The 16,654-nt window shown below is 41.7% G+C and overlaps 1 protein-coding gene and 1 long non-coding RNA gene across 2 annotated transcripts in view; one reads left to right on the top strand and one right to left on the bottom strand.

The window, feature by feature from the left end:
• Positions 1-493: 493 nt before the first annotated feature.
• On the bottom strand, positions 494-9,491 carry LOC115467895. Its single transcript, XR_003941781.1, has 3 exons — positions 9,310-9,491; positions 1,581-1,678; positions 494-862 (listed from the first exon to the last, which is right to left on the bottom strand). It is a non-coding gene; the product is annotated as an uncharacterized LOC115467895 (long non-coding RNA).
• Positions 9,492-9,616: 125 nt separating this feature from the next.
• Positions 9,617-16,654, top strand: part of CCDC169 (coiled-coil domain containing 169) — a 58,054-nt gene continuing 51,016 nt past the window's right edge. The window contains exon 1 of the mRNA XM_030199395.1: positions 9,617-9,735. Coding sequence (XP_030055255.1) covers positions 9,656-9,735 — 80 coding nt within the window. The 5' untranslated portion in view covers positions 9,617-9,655. The remainder of the gene's footprint in view (positions 9,736-16,654) is intronic.

Raw genomic sequence — 16,654 nt, 5'->3', positions numbered from 1 at the left:
CGTTCGTATAGCCTACCAACCTTTCCCCAGTAACAAATGTACTATCTAACTAAAACCAATTTTAAAAGAACCATGCGCAATCACTATTGTCTATCTTTATCCAACATTTTAGCCATTGATCCCTAAACCCTCACATTCTATAGTAATTTATCAAGGGCACAAAAAAACTCAAATACAAAAACTTCTATATACTCCTTATTTAATCACTCTTCTCCCTCCTGCTAAGGAAACTGGCACTCCTCCTTTCCTCTTCATATGCCAATTTACTTATACTTATAACTTATCCCAAGTAAAAACATTTTAAACTATGTGTAAGTTGGTTTTGTTTACCCTCTCATGCCAGGGCTGTTGAATGAATTGCCCTAACCCCACCCCCGGTCTCCTCTTTTTCCTTGATCAAGACCACAGGAATCTTATTAGGTTTCTTCTGCTTTGGGGCACAAGTACTGACATCACATTCACATGTCATCTTGGCAGTGTTTACAACAGCAGCCACAGTGAATATGTTTATTATTTTGTGTTAGTTATACAAATGTTGGTATTTCAGCAAAATAAAACAAATGGTTTTCAGCTGTCAAAAAAAAGCTCAAAATAAAAATGCCTTGACCTGCAAAAGCCAGGCAACAAGTGCCTGAAGACAGTAAAGATAAAATTAGTTTACAGAAAAGATATTTACAGGATTATGAAAACTACTTTTATTCTGAAAATTTTCACTGCTCCAAACTAACGTCAAAGAGTTTTACATTTTAAAGATAATACTCATTCGGCATCTTCACAAAGTTTTACAGAAATGTTCCCTTTATAAATATATTTTATTGTGACTGTGTTTCACAGTTGCCACACGTTCCAGTCTTGACTGAACCTATAAAACAAAATTCAAGTTTTACTAAATTTATCAAAGTACTACAGCATAATCTAGTTTAGCAAGTTACAAGAAAAAGGAAATGAATAAGGACAGTAGTAGGTTGTGAAAATACATCGTTTCTGGACTGGAATAGAATGGTGTGAATGCTGAGAGAGGCAGGAAAGTCACAGCATAAAACACATGAAAAGCATGTGGTAAGGGTACACAGAAGAAGAACGCAGCAAGGCAAACAGAACCAGTACACAAACCTGCTTGTTAGTACACAGAAAAGGACTGGAGGAGATGGAAAGGGCACAGCCAAGTCAAGGTTGTGACAGATGGAGAGAAAAAAAACCTTCCATTCAAAGCATATGGTTGCAGTGTTTGTGGTACGGTTTGTGATGTTATCCCATTCGTGTTCTGAGCACAAATTTCTACTTTTATCATACCCCCCCCCCCCACCCCAAAAAAAGCAATGTCTAAGGACGTCACTTTTTTTTTTGTCAGCATAAATCTACCAGTGATTTGTGGCTGGTTGTTTCTGATCCTGACATCAACAGGAATTTGTGAACTTAATGGAAAGCTACAAACCATACACATTCCGATAACAAAGCACCAGTTAGGCTCAAAAATATACAAATCCTAATTTAAAACACGTCTCCAACAAAGCTGTAACTTGAACTATTCCAGCATGTGTGTACAATGCATGAAGAAGAAAAGGTGTTTTAATTCCTACCTTGTCAAAACTTGTGGTTAACTGGCTTAAGACTACATCATGCTCTAGCATTTTTTTGTGGTACTGAGACAGCGTGGTAGCTTCATTTGTGAGTTTATCTGAATAAAAGGAAACAAGATGTAAAAATCAGAGAAGCAAATCTAACCTGCATCTTTAAACAAAACAGTCTTTAATTAAATGGATTTGCTCTTACTTTCATTACATTTTATATTCCAGCTGTACCGAACTATACACCAGTATACCTAGAACACTTTGCTCACGACTGTACAGAGACTGTACAGAACATTTCAAGCATCTTTCCAAATTGTGAAAAGTGCTATAAATTTCAATGTGGGTTGCTTTGTCACAGGAGCTATCTAGATCATGGTGTTGAACCACAGTGAAATGCAGTTGTAATAGCTAGCCCAATTGTCATTCTTGTTAATGAAGCTAAAAAAAAAAAAAAAAAAGGTTATCCAGATCAGAATGCAGTAAACAACCACTTGTTAATGCCAGCCCACTGCCTTAAGTTCACTTTGGAATTGTTCTAGAATAAATGAAATCTTTGTAGAGTGATTCTTTTTAATAAGATTTTGAAATGCAGGAGTCACGTCTGACAAAGTGACTTGTCAAGCCTCAAAGCTTAGCAGTCACATCTTTTCTTTTGGTCCTTTAAAAGGCATACATCTACAAGATTCCAGTTTTCTCCAGGACTAATACAGCTACTAAATCTCTGTGCCTCCAGAATAATTCAAAATACATGCTGCCAGCCTACTCTAAGAATTTACAAAGAGTAGCAATAGAGTACCATCCAGACTTTTAGACACATTTGAAAAAAATAAAATTAGTGTACACTAAAGTATTTTAAATATGCTATTTTGAACCAAACCATTGAACCTATTATCCAATCAAAATGGTTCCACAATAGGTGACAGAATCCAGGAGCAATACTGAACCGTGTACTCACAAATGGAGTGTCTCTAGCACCAGGCATCAGACAGTGTGGTTCGATGCAATAGTGAGGCAGAGTAGGGATGCAAGAAGCTCACAGTCCTAGATTTCAAGAATACTAACTTTTAGTAAAATGGGCAAGTACATTAAGGACATACAGGTAGGTGAAGGGGAGACAAATCAAGTGGGCTAAAGTTGTAATAACATCAATAGTTTTCTATTACATAGCTTCCCACTATTCCAGAACCTGTGGGATAGCTGTGTCCATTAGCCAGCAGGTGGAGATAGAGAACTGAAAAATGAGCTGAGACATCTCTCTTGGCATCCAGTCCAGCCCCTCAGTATTTTATATCTCCAGCAGATGGATGGACACACTTTTCAGCCTCTGGTTCTGAGTGCTTTGCTCCTGGTCCAGTTGAGCTTTGCAGGTTGCTTGAGTCTGCAAAGTCATATCTGGAGGTCCGCATATCTCTGTCTCTAGTGCCCCGTGAATTTACTTCTGCCCTTCCTTGACCTCTGCCCTGTGGAGTCTCCTTTTCAAGAACCACCTTTAAAAAAAAAAAAAGGAGAAGGAAAGAGGTTTACTGGAGAGCGTGGGACAGAGTATCAGTCCTGAGCCTTTCTCATCTGTGGTAAGACTTGTGGGAACAGCTGGCAATGGTAAGTCTGACTAAAGTTTGAATCAGAACTGCTTGGAGGGCTGCAAGTTCTACTTGGTGCAGGGGAGGAATCCTGACTCACCACTTGGGACACGTTGTACTGTGCTTGTGATGGGGTAAATTGCAATCCCATGGAAGTAGTTAAGCGGTGTTCATACTGTGGGCCCCACCAGCGCTGGGCTTTGCAGTACGTGCAAGCTGAGAATCATGAGGGAAAAAAACAGTTGGTGTTAGCACATCTTTGGATTTGGTGCAGCATCTGAATATGCCAGGTTCTTCGGGCTATCCAGCAAGGCTGGAGTGCAGTTTGACGCAGAAGGTGGGAATAAGCACTATTTTGTCAGGGCTGACTGGCAGTGAGGAGGAGGTTCTCTCTGATCATACGCGGAGCACAGCCGCCATTTTACAGCCTCAGGGCCCGATGCATCGGGATCTTTGTTTTCACTGGAGTTTATATTGCTCTTACACTAGGCCCATTTACTGAAGAAAAGACCGTCAGAGTTACTGCAAGGTTCTTCAGTTTCTCACCCTGCAGCCCCTCCAACTCCTAAGAGATCTTGTTTAGACCTCCATGCATATTCATTGTGGATATCCTGAAAACCTGACTGGCTGGGGAATGTTTGGGAAACATTGTCCTAGTGGTTAAAGCACTGGGACAAAAACCAGTGAAGCCAGGGTTGAAATCCCACTGATGCATCTTGTGTCCCTGAGGTCGTCAGTTCATTCTGTTGTCTCCGGTGTGGATTGTAATCTTTTTTGAGGAAGGAAATACCTACTGTACCTGAAATCTAGTTCACCTTGAGCATGGGTTTGAGATAGAGGTCAACCGAATTTCGGTTTTGGCACCAAAACTGGCCTGAATTTTGAATTTGGCCATTTTTCTGCCAAAAATGCTGGTATATTTTTGGCTGAAAAACGTTTTTGCTATGTCTCATGGGTCTTCTCCTCCGCAACCCCCCCCCCCCCCAGACCAAAAGAGCTCCCATTTCCTCTCTCCCTCCCCCTAAACTGAAGCAGCTGACCTCCTGGACCCACCTATAGGCCCTCCGGGGCCCTACAATGCTGTCCTGGTGGTCTAGTGGTGAGTCGGTGCAGAAGTGATCTGCACTTGCTCCTACCATGCTGTGTCCACACAGTTAAAATTGCTGCCACAACTTCCAGTGGCAGTCTCATTACTAGACTACTAGGGCAGTAAGTTGAATGGATCAGGTGGGGGGGGGGGGGGGGGGGAGCTCCTTCAGATTTAGGGAGGGGCCGGTGGAGGAGGGAGGGAATGGGGCTGTTCCCATTCAGAGGGTGGGCCAGTTTCGGCTGAAACCAAGCAGATGAGGGTTAATGAGAGCAAGTGCAAAGTGATGCATGTGGGAAAGAGGAACCCGAACTATAGTTACGTCATGCAAGGTTCTACATTAGGAGTCACCGACCAGGAAAGGGATCTAGGTGTCATCACTGATAATACGTTGAAACCTTCTGCTCAGTGTGCAGTGGTGGTGGCTAAGAAAGCAAACAGAATGCTAGGTATTATTAGGAAAGGAATGGAAAACAAAAATGAGGACATTATAATGGCTTTGCATCACTCCATGGTGCGACTGCACCTTGAACACTGTGTGCAATTCTGGTCACTGCATCTCAAAAAATATATAGTGGAATTAGAAAAGGTACAGAGAAGGGCGACAAAAATAATAAAGGGGATGGGACGATTTCCCTATGAGGAAAGGATAAAGTGGCTAGGGCTCTTCAGCTTGGAGAAAAGACGGCTGAGGGGAGTGGAGTGGAGTGGAACGGGTAGATGTGAATCGCTTCGTTACTCTTTCCAAAAATACTAGGACTGGGAATGCAAAGTAGTACATTTATAACAAATTGGAGAAAATACTCAACATGTAATTAAACTTTGGAATTCGCTGCCAGAGAATGTGGTAAAAGCAGCTAGCTTAGCGGGGTTTAAAAAAAGGTTTGGATGGCTCATAAGCCATTATTAAGATGGACTTGGGGAAAATCCACTGCTTATTTGTAGGATAAGCAGCATAAAATGTATTGTACTGTTTTGGGATCTTGTCAGGTACTTGTAACCTGGATTGGCCACTGTTGGAAACAGGATGCTGGGCTTGATGGAACTTCGGTCTGTCCCAGTATGGCAACACTTATGAATTTTGGCAGAAACAGAAAAAACTTTTGGTCGCCCTCTAGTTTAAGAAGGTAAATAACTGACTCCAAATCAAGCATTCATAAGTAACTATGTCAGTTTAGTGCTCCAAAACACAAGGTGCTCTCTCATTTGGGACAGACAGGGAGGTACTACTCCAAAATTATCATTTTATTTTTCTCAAAAAGGGACACTTAACATGGATAAAGATTAATTATCAGCACTGGTAAAATCTGAATATCTTAAGCCAAACATCAAGAGGTGAGGATCAGCAACTCAAAAGTAACTCATGCAAATTTTTTTTATAATGCTGGTTCCCTATAAGCATACCTTAGAATATATATATATATATATATATATATATATATTCCATGAACTGTCAGAAATCCTATTTTGTTTCAGAACAGAAAATGTCAAACTAGGCTAGAGTTCGACAAGTTCCAAGTACAAGGCTGCCACAGCAACAAGCAATTTTGCTGCAGTGCCTGAGATTTTCATGGCAGCGCTAGCTACCACCACTACTACAGGAACAGCTGCTTCCTGCTTGCCTACACTGCACAAGTCTCAGTGAATCTAAGACATACAAGTACCCACACTATGTCACTGTGTTGCCAAATGCATGAGTTTGGGCACCAAGCAGCTCAAACTTGCCAATAATTAAGCAATTAACGTGGGCAGGTATGAAACAACTGTTCCTATGGTGGCTACAACAGCCTGCTATGTGAGAGGCGTGGGTAATTGTCTGGAGTCTGCCTGGCAGACTGGGTGAAAAGTGGTTAGCTGGAGTGTTGGCTGTCTCACCAGGCTGGAGGGTTGAGATTTCTCAAAAAGAGGGTGGAATAAGAAGCTGACTAACGGAGAAGGACAGAGGACTAGGAGAAAGGACGAGACTGCTGGAAACAGGGTGGGGACCAAAAATGAGACTACTGGGGGGGAGGAGAGACAAGATGGCAGTATGAGAAAGGGTGCACAGTAGGGAAAATGATAAAAGGAAAGAACTAATCAGAAAACAACTTTAGTAAAACAAGTCCTCAAGATCTTTCGGAGAGCTCCCCATTCTATCCTCTTCCCTGGTGGGGACCCTTGGGCAGGTTGAGGGAACTCTCAGCTGATGGCTCCTAAATCCAGACTACGTTATATAATAAATAATTCATTAAAATTAGTTCTAAATTTTTTTTTCACTTTATTTATTATTTTCAACATATCCCAACAAATGAGACAATACAGAAATAGGAAATATACATATCCCTTAATATAATACTTTGGAAACTAAAAAAAAATAATAATATACTTTCGTCCACTATAAATGCAATGTGATCCAAGAATTAGAAATTAATAACATTAACAAAATATTCTTAGAAACATAATCCCAAGACTATCATATACCCGTAAAGCTCTCCCTGGCCTGCCCTTAACAGCATGCAATATGAGTCTATGCAGTGACTTATTTCCTCTTTAGCCACAAGAAATTCTTCCAATTGTTTAGGTTCAAAAAATTGAAATTGTTTACCCTGAAATATCACAAAACATAGGCAAGGAAATTTAAGCACAAAGTTGACTTCTAAAGCCAATATTCTCGGCCGAAAGGTCAAGAAAGCCTTACGCCTCATCTGTGTCTCTCTTGAAAGGTCAGGAAATACACAAACTTTTGATCCTAAAAATTGTCTCTCCAAATGTCTAAAAGAAAGTTTCAAAAGAGTATTCCGATCTAATTCAAAAGCAAAGGATACCATCATAGTAGTTCTCTGTGTAATTATTTCCAATGAGTATTCTAAAAAGGAGATTAGTTTCATATTTTCTTGATCTTGCAAGGCCTCTCCCACAGATTTCCCCGAGGCCAGTATATACTGGGCTCACGTAATAGGAGGTAATGAGTCTCCAGACATCCCCAGAACCTCAATTAAATATTTCTTTAACCATATCAATAGGTGCTATGAGGAGACCTGGGAAAATTGAGTAACCTCAAGTTAAGTCTTCTAATCTGATTTTCTAGGTATTCCAAATGGCAATGTATAAAATTCTTATCTTTAACTGTGGTTAAACCCAAAGTTTCCAGATTTTGAATTTTACTTTCCAAGGAATCCAATCTAGAGGACTGCTGAGCAGATGCCTGTGATTGAAGAAGAGCAGCCTCCGATAAAACTTTCATATCTTTAGTATTTTCCAATGTCAAAGTTTATAAAGAGGAATGCATGTCAAATGCAAGGTCTCATAGTGACTCCAATGTCACAACAGCTGGTTTAACAAAAACCCACAAAGTTAAAGCAGGTGTAGGCAAGTTGGAAACTTGAGAAAGAGTGCTCAGTTTGCTGAGGCAATATTGAGGCTGCATTTTGTAGCAAATCCTGCGAAAAATGCAAGTTTCCCAACGCTGTGGATATGTGCCCTCCCTGAGCTCCCAGGTCATCACTTAAAGCAGAACCGGGGTCAGGACAATCCAAAGCAACACTACTTCCTGGCTGCGGGGGAGCTGCCCACTCCACAGGGCTCAAGGAAGCCCCATCTACGCTGCTCACCGATGACGCACCGGCAGAAAGGGAGGAAGACTGCACGGATCCCACCAGGACTCTGAAGTCGTCAAGAGTCTTTTGTTTTAGGACTGGAGTCGAGGGAGTCTCCTGCACCTTTCCTCTTCTCTTTCCCATGCTCACCTAGGGAAGAGCTGTCCGAGAAACACCCGAAGACACTCTCAGGGAGCTGCGGGCATGGTAAGTCTGCATGACAATGTATCATTGTGTCACACTAATGTGCAATTTTCAACTTGTGTTATACAGAGTAAGGATAAATGCCTTAATTCTGTTCCTCTACATTACTGGGCTGAAGGGTGTGTGAATATTGGTGCCTGTGAAGGGCTAGCCCAAGGGTATCAGATTCCTTACCTGAACCTTCAGCTATGCCATAACTCCAATCTTAGTAGTTGAGCATCTCCTTTTTGTCTATCATCCCCTACTCCCCCACCCCAAGCAACTTCCCCTTCTCACTGCAGGGCCTTCCACTGCCACCCTCTACCTCCTTCTGAACTAGCCCAAAGAATAAAGATGCACTGGCACTGAAGTGTGCAGGCCCTGTATGCACAGGCCCCTGCTAAAGTGCTACTCTGACCCGACCCCTTTTGAGGCAGATTTCCTCTCTGAAGGAGGCAGGATAAAGTGGCGCTACAGTGCAGGCCTTTGCTTCTATAATCTTCCGACCGGCCCAAGAGGAGATACGGGGCAGGCTTGGCAGCAAGAAAGGAAGCGGGGGAAGCCTCTGGTGCATGACAGACAGAGCCATACAACTGCTACAACCTACACCCCCCCCCCCCCCCCCCCCAACAACAAAAAAATGCTGCTTTGCCTAGTCCCTGGTCCAGCCCTGTGTCTGTAGATAGAGTTCTCATTCTTTTACACTTGGAATTTAAAACAAGATCCCAGACTTCAGCTCACATCTTTTTCACGAGGTGCTTACGGTGGGTTAAATTCAGAGATACTAGGTATTTCCTTGTCTCAACAGGCCTTACAGTCTTAATTTTTGTAGCTGAGGCAATGGAAAATTAATCGCTTTATGCAGGATCATAGGAAGCATCACCCAGAGAATGTTGTTTGTGCAGCGCTGCGTATGCTTTGTAGCGCTATAGAAATGCTAAGTAGTAGTAGTAGTAGAATGTATAGGAGTAATTTGAACCTGGCTTCCTTAGTTCTCAGCCCCCTACTCTAACTACTGAGCTATTTCTTCAGAAGACTGACTTAAGGACACTATCGGTTGTACTAAGTGTACAGCAATTTCTTTCTTGCATATAGGGGCTCTTAAAGCATTTCCCTGGAGCAGTTATATACAATTTAAACATACTTGCATATATATATATATATATTCTAACTTTTCCCTATTTCTCACCGTTGTTTCCTAACCAAGCCTGTGGAATTCAAAAAAGAGCCAGGCGGCTACACTTCCCGCCCCGTCAACGATCCGCATCACAAAAGAAACTACCCCTAGAAAGAACCATTTCACGGGCCCTTACCTAAACAAGAAGTCAACTTTGCATAAGCTTCCGCCACCTCCGGGGAAGGCTCCGCGCTCATTCTCTGCCCTGGACTCTCAAATCCACCCAACAGAGCGTCAAGGAGGTTTAATAACTTAAGATTTGATATTTTCTTTGGTCAGCAGCGCGCGCAGAATTCGAATCACAAGTAGATCCTGGGTCAGTCATTGGCTGCCTGCGACGTAACATCGCACGTCCCGGAATACGGCCACCGCGTTGTGCGTAGCGGCTCTCGTCACGTGACTTAGAGCTCTACGCTGTTTCTATAGTTACGGTCAACATTCAGAGGCATTGACATGCGTGTGTGGTATGGAAGCCCAGAGAAATGGGGGAAGGAGTGGAGGATTTCAGTGCTTTCCCCACAGACCGGCTCAGGACGGAGCTAGAGCAAGAGCAACAAATGAAGTGAGTCTGAAAGACACTGCATTAACGGGAATACAGTGATTAAAAGCAACCCAGTGTTGCAGTACCCCCTTCCCACCCCAACGAAGACCGTTTATAATCTCTTTTTTCAAAGTGGCGCTATTGATTAGCTTGCGCCGAAAGCGAAGAAGCCCATGGGCATTCTCTCTGTTTAGCGGGAGACTCCCGCTTATTTACTCTTTACTCTCTTAAAATTTCCGTACAATTTCCTCGAGCGCTTAACAAAAGTTCCCTGGGAGCTGTTTTTGTATATCACCCGGAGATTTTTTTTTTTTTTTTAATATATATAGGCGTCTCGTAAATGCAATAATATAGGTATTCTAGTCGTTAAGATGCTTCCTAAATTATTTTTCTGGGAACATATATAACTTTACAAAAAATGATTTCTAGCAATTGTGTAGTGTAGGGCTAGTAGCTATGTTAGTCCTGGATAAACCTGAAGACAGAGCTCCTTTGAATGCTAAGAAGTCCACAGGAATAGAATGGGCTTCTTTGCATTAGGGGGTCTTTTACTAAGGGGTACTAGCTTTTTTAGCTTGCACTAGAAATCAGCTGGTACTAGATGCTGAGACACCCATGTGTCTCAGCATTTAACTGATTTCTAACATGAGCTAAAAATGCTAGTGCACCTTATAAAAGACCCCCATAGTGCGCTGCTAATTGGTAGCACAGCTTTGTAAAAGGACCCCTTAAGGCTCTGTTGGCATTGCCGCACGAAAACCGCTAGCATGGCTTGATAAAAGAGGCCCTTAGCAAGTTGTGAGATCTTAAAATATGCTGTACCTCTTTAGCTTTGGAGATCTCACAGGCTTCTTCTTGCGCTAAGCTTTAGTAAAAGGGCCCCTAAGATTTTTACTTTTTCCAGGTATAACATTTGCCTCAGCTGCTTATTTAAGATGTTTCATTATATCGAACTGACATGAGCATCATATATGTTATTCTAGTGTGCTTTTTAAGAGGTCCTTTTATTAAGATTTAGTGAAAAGTGATCTTAGTTCACCCTTACTTGGGGTTTTCCCGCGCACTAAGGCTGTTTTTACTGCAGCCATAAAAATGGCTGTGTTCTGGTTTTTTTTCTTTTTGTATTAATGGCCATGTGCTGTTACCATTAAAAAAAATAAGTGCGTGTACACTTATTGCCACCCATTTTGTAGGTGGTAAGGGCTCACATGCTGTTCCTGCGGTAACCATGGGTTATGTCTGGGGGTGAAGAGTGCGCACTCTTCACCCCCAGACATGCCCCCTCAAAATAATTTTAAATATTTTTTAGTGCAAAACACACGCCATTTTGAGCTTATTGTAGTATATCATTTGAATTCTTCTGATGTTTAAATATTTCTGTTATATGAATGTTCTAGTTTGCAGTTTTAATATGTATATTTCTGATACAGTATTATATCATTGCTATTACTCAGATTTAAGGAGTCCTATTACTGAGTTGAATTAGGCACTATCCTTTTCTGTACTTTTTCCAGTTCCACTACATGGTTTTTGAGATGCAGCAGTCAGAATTGCCCCCATACTCAAGGTGTGGTCTCAGCATAGAGCAATATAGAGGCATTATGATATTCTTTGATTTATTCTCTGTTCCTTTTCTAATAATTCCTAACATTCTGTTTGCTTTTTTGGCTGCCACTGCATGCTGAGCAGGAGATTTTAATGTATTGTCCATGATGACACCGTTGAGCCTGCTTTTAGTGGGAAAGTGCGGGATACAAATAAATAAATAAATGTGGATCCTAGCTTCATGTAGCTATAATTTGGGTTATTCTTTCCAATGTGCATCGTTTTGCAGTTGTCCACATTAAATTTAATTTGCCGTTTGGATACCCAGTCTTCCAGCTTACCAGGGTCCTCTTGTGGTTTCACACAGTCTGCATATAGCTCACCATTATCCACATATTTATTTACCCCTTCAACAAATGTAGCAGATTGGTGAGGCAATACTTCTCTTGCCTGAATCCATGTTGACTTTGTCCCACTGAACCATGTTTGTCTATGTATTCATTAATTTTGTTCTTTATAATAGTTTCCACCATTTTGCCCAGCACTGACAGGCTTACCGATCTGTAGTTTCTAAAATCACACCTGGAACCTTGTTAAAAATTGGTGTTATATTGGCCACCTTCCAATCTTCAGGTACTGTGGACAATTGTAATGACAGGTTTACAGATCACCAATAGGAGACCAGCAAATTAATTTCTGAGCTCCTTCAGTGGAGACACAAAAAAAAGCACCAAGGGAGATTCAAGCATGGGATAGTCAAGAGTCCTTTATTAGACTCACACTTTTAAACTACTTTGGTTTGCTGATTTTATAGGCTTTTAGCTTATTATTTTCAGTACATTGATTCTATTGACCCCTGACGCAGGCATTTGTTGCTGAAACACGACCCTTTCAGGTCTAATAAAGGACTCTTGACCATCCCATGCTTGAACGGCCCTTGGCGTTGTGTGTGCTTCAACCCTCTCTTCTGTTGTTGCATTGTGCTTCTTCAGCACCATGAGGTGTATACCATCCAGTCTAGGAGATTTGCTGCTCTTTAACTTGTTGATTTGGCTTATTACATCTTCCCAGTTGTTTCAGTTCCTTCTTATCACTCCTAAATACAATTTCTGGCACAGGCAGCTCCCTTACATCCTCCTCAGTAAAGATCAAAGCAGACAATTCATTTAGTCTCTCCTTTATGTCTAAGAACTCTTTATAATGTGAAATAAATTATATACATTCTGTTAACTGTTCAGATGTTTCAGAAGTACTTTTGGAGGGCAGTGCAATAAGATAATTCCCATTTTATTGGATACACCTTTTCTTAATAACAAACCTTCAGTAACTTTAGGCAAATCCATATTTTTCCACTGCTATGCAATGCTGTTTCAAAAAATACAAGCTACCCATCCTACCTTTCTTCCCGATTTAGGAGTATGTATACATTTAAAATCAGGGGGGCATAAGAGACATTTAATAGGACTTCCAGCTTCTGGTAACCATGTTTCTGTTAAAAATGAACTAATTTTTCATCTCCAGTCCAGGAGATATAGCCCCGGACGGTCTGTGCTGTGGTAATCAAAACAGGAAGACTGTGTTAGTGAAGGTGCTGGCAATAGACTTTAGCAGCATCTTTCTGATTTCAAATTGCTTCTCAATCAGGGTTCTGCAGTATGTATAGAATGGAACCAATACTGGTTGCCTTATTAATTGGATTATGAATCAAAAAGGATGTAGCTCAATCTCCCCAGCCACTCCCAGAATCAGTTTAGTTGCTACATTCTATAAAACCTGTAGTCTATATATTTGCATAGTACCATGTTGCAATAATCGAGATGAGATCAAACAAAAGCCTGTGTAACAATTTTCAAGTACTCAGTTGCCAAGAAAGATTTTATCTGATGAACTAACCTCAAATTATATAGAACTATCTTCACCACCATATTCATGTGAGAGGTTTTACTTAACCTTGAACTCACTATTACCCCAATTATTTTAATCTCAGTTTCTAACAGCACAGTTTTACCAGCCAAACACGGATTACACTGGGACGTCTTCATATTACAACACCCTACCGAGAAGATGTTTTTTTTTTTTTCAGGGTTTATTTTCAAACCATTATTTTGCATCCACTCCCACACCTTGTCAAAAACTTCACTGATTTGATCATACTCTTTCTGTAGAGTAGGTTCCAGTAGGAACATTAATAAAATACCATCCACATATGAGTAATGTAATACACCAAGAAAATTCAGAATCAGTCATAGTGGACTTAAATACAAATTGAACTAGACTGCAATAAAGGTGATCTCTGTGGAACTCATTGGTCCATATGCCAAGGTGTAACCTCCCTGAACCTTTCTAACACTACGTTTGTGAGAAACTAGATTAGAAACTGCTAATAAGTCCATGCACAACCACATCTACTATCAATATGTGATCTATACATTGGCTTAATTTAAAAGCTATGTTTATATTCAAATTTTTACCATTTGTTCATAAAATTTTAAGTCAGTTTATGTTTCTTTATATGCCCACCCAACACCTTCATTCAGTTAAGAAGATTCGAGTACAAGTCCCAACAGTAATGAAATGTGGAATAAGATCATTTTAGGTAGAGGATTCAATGGATGAAACTTGTTGCTAGGGCTGTACCGAATATTTGAATTTGATTACATTCTGCTCTGAATAGTGCTCCAAATACATTATTCATATTCTACTGAATAGTGATTTAAATTAGAATACAAATTATCCAGGGCTGTACTGTACTAAATCCTACTGAAATGAACATTTGATCTCTGATTTCACATAGCTTCTTTTGTTATTTGTTATGTGCTCAGTGCTCATTATTCATATTCAGTATTCGTATCTGTCTGGATAATATTTTTCATTATTTGTATTCAGCCGAATAGTAAAATATGCTATTTGGTACAGCTGTACTTGTTGCCTTGTTTTGGAAGATCTTTTACACCTCATAGAGACTTTAGACAGGTCTTGAAAACTTTGTTATTTGAAAAGTATTTGTTGAGTAATTCTCTAACTTGACTAATAGAAAGATTTAAACTGACTATTTTGTTATTGTTAAGCACCTTAAACTAAATATGGTAAAGCAGACTATAAATTCTCAAACTAAATGAAATATCTTAAAAGATTATGCACTAAGGTGGCAATTTTATAAATTGGCACCCAATGCCATACGCTTAGTGCCAATTCTATAACTGCATGTTGGTGCCCAATTGAAGTTATAGACTATTAGCAGTGTAATTCATCATTGGCACACCAAAAGTTAGGCTCCAGCATCAGGTTTTCCATTGTGTTAGTTTATTTAATAATTGATGTACCCATAACACATAAGACTAAATTTCTGTTTGTAAAGAGAATCTAATAGTAACTCAGTAATTGCAAACCTGGTAAATGCTCTGGGAACGTTAGATGTGGATTCTTAGATTTCAGCTTCAATGACATAAATAAACTGAGCGCCTTCAGTGTGGGCCTTAATGTGATTGACTGAGTGAGAAACTGGTTGAGTAGGAGGCAACAGAGGGTAGTGGTAAATGAAGCTCACAGGATAGGGATGTTAACAGTGGTGTGTCGCAGGGGTGGTCCTTGCGAAATACTTCTGTGTATCAAAACATAAAAGGCAACAACAAAAGCCAGAAGGATATTAAGGGTGCATAGGGAGAGGAACGGCTAGCAGGGCAGAGGAAGTGATAAGTCTCATTTGTATGGTTCTGGAGACTCAGGTGTGAAGGGTGGCCACCCCAAAGCTGGAGATTACCACTGCTATTCTGGAGATTGAAGGCGAATGAGTAAGGTTTTTCTTGCGCAACCCAGCCATGGCTAATCGGTTCTGGCAGATGTACATTCCCAAAACTGACATATTCTAATCAATAAACAGAAAATAAAATTCCTATTTCTAACCTTATGGTTTGGTTATTTTATTTTTCTTATTGATTTGGTCCCAGTCTTTGGTTTCTGCTTTCCTCTGTCTTCTCTTAACTCTCTCTTGCCAGAATCTCCTCGTCCATTAGGCATTTCTTCTTTCTGTATCAACCATCTGTCTTCCTTTCTTTCCAACATCTCCCTTCTGAATCTCTGCCCCCTATCCTCCTACTATGTTGAGCATTTCCCCTCTGTGTTCATATCCCTCCCCCTCTCTCCAGCATTGCCCTTCTATGTCTCTATCCCCCCTCATAAATGTAGCATCACCTTTCTGTGCCTATCCCCCTGCCGATGTCCAGCATTACCCCTGTGTCCCCATCCCTCTCTCTCCCCTCACCCTTACCTTCCTCCCACACCACCTCCCCCCCCCCCCAGGTCGGCATCTCTCCATTTCTCTTCCTTCACTCGGTTCGTCCCTCCTCCTCATAGACCAGCATCTCTCCATCTCTTTTCCCTCCCTCCTACCCCCCCTTTACCAAGGGTCCAGCAAGTGTCTCCCTCTCTTCCTTCCCTCCCCCATGAGTCAGCATCTCTCTCCCCACCCACGGTCCTAGCATCTGTGACCATTCTTTAACCTTGCCATAGTTCTCTAGCAGCACAGTGTTGAAGAAGGCAGCTGCCAACTGTTCAGGGTCTTCCTTCCATGTGTCCAGCTGGCAGGAAACAGCAAGTTGCATCAGAGGAGACGGGAAATGGCAGAAAGAAGGCTCAGAACAGCCAGTGCAGCCTGGCTTCAACACTCCCACATCTGGGGGAGAGTGTGGGGGGGGGGGGGAGAGGAGAGATACCATCACACAGGAGGGGGACAAAAAAAGAGAAAGAAAAAGATAAGAGAAATGCCAGAACATAGAGGTGGGGAGCAGGGAGTGCCAATGTGTAAGAGGATAGCACTTGAGAATGTGAACTGAAGAGACATTTAAATACATCCGTGGTATAAATGCACACGAGGTGGGTCTTTTTCTTTTGAATAGAAGCTCTGGAATAAGGAGTCATAGGATGAAGATGAAAGGAAATAGACTCGGGAGTAATCTAAGGCTGTAATATTTATGGAAAAGGCAGTGTATGCAGTGGCGATCCTAGGTCGGCTGCCACCCGGGGCGGATCGCCACTGCGCACCCCCCCCCCCCCCCCCCGGGTACATTCTTGGCTGCTGGAGGGTGCAGAGAGCAGCTGCGTGCCTGTCGGCTCCACTGGCTTCCTACTCCCTCTGCCCCGGAACAGGCGTGGACCCGGGGCGGACCGCCCCCACCACCCCGCCCTTGCTACACCACTGGGTGTATGCTGGAACAACCTGCTAAGTGTATCCAGGGGCGTAGCCAGGTCTATTTGGGGGGGGGGTCCAAAAGGAGACTGGGGGGCCAGGTATTCTCTCCCTTCTTTTCTCCTCCACCTCTCTGTCATCGCCTCCGCCACATTAAAGCATACCTTTGCTGGTGGGGATGCCAAGCACCACCAGCCGAAGAGGTCTCCT

This window comes from Microcaecilia unicolor, chromosome 4, assembly GCF_901765095.1.
Source record: "Microcaecilia unicolor chromosome 4, aMicUni1.1, whole genome shotgun sequence".
NCBI lineage: Eukaryota > Metazoa > Chordata > Amphibia > Gymnophiona > Siphonopidae > Microcaecilia > Microcaecilia unicolor.
The sequence above is the reverse complement of the archived record's forward strand: the minus strand, read 5'-3'. Positions and strand labels throughout refer to the sequence as shown.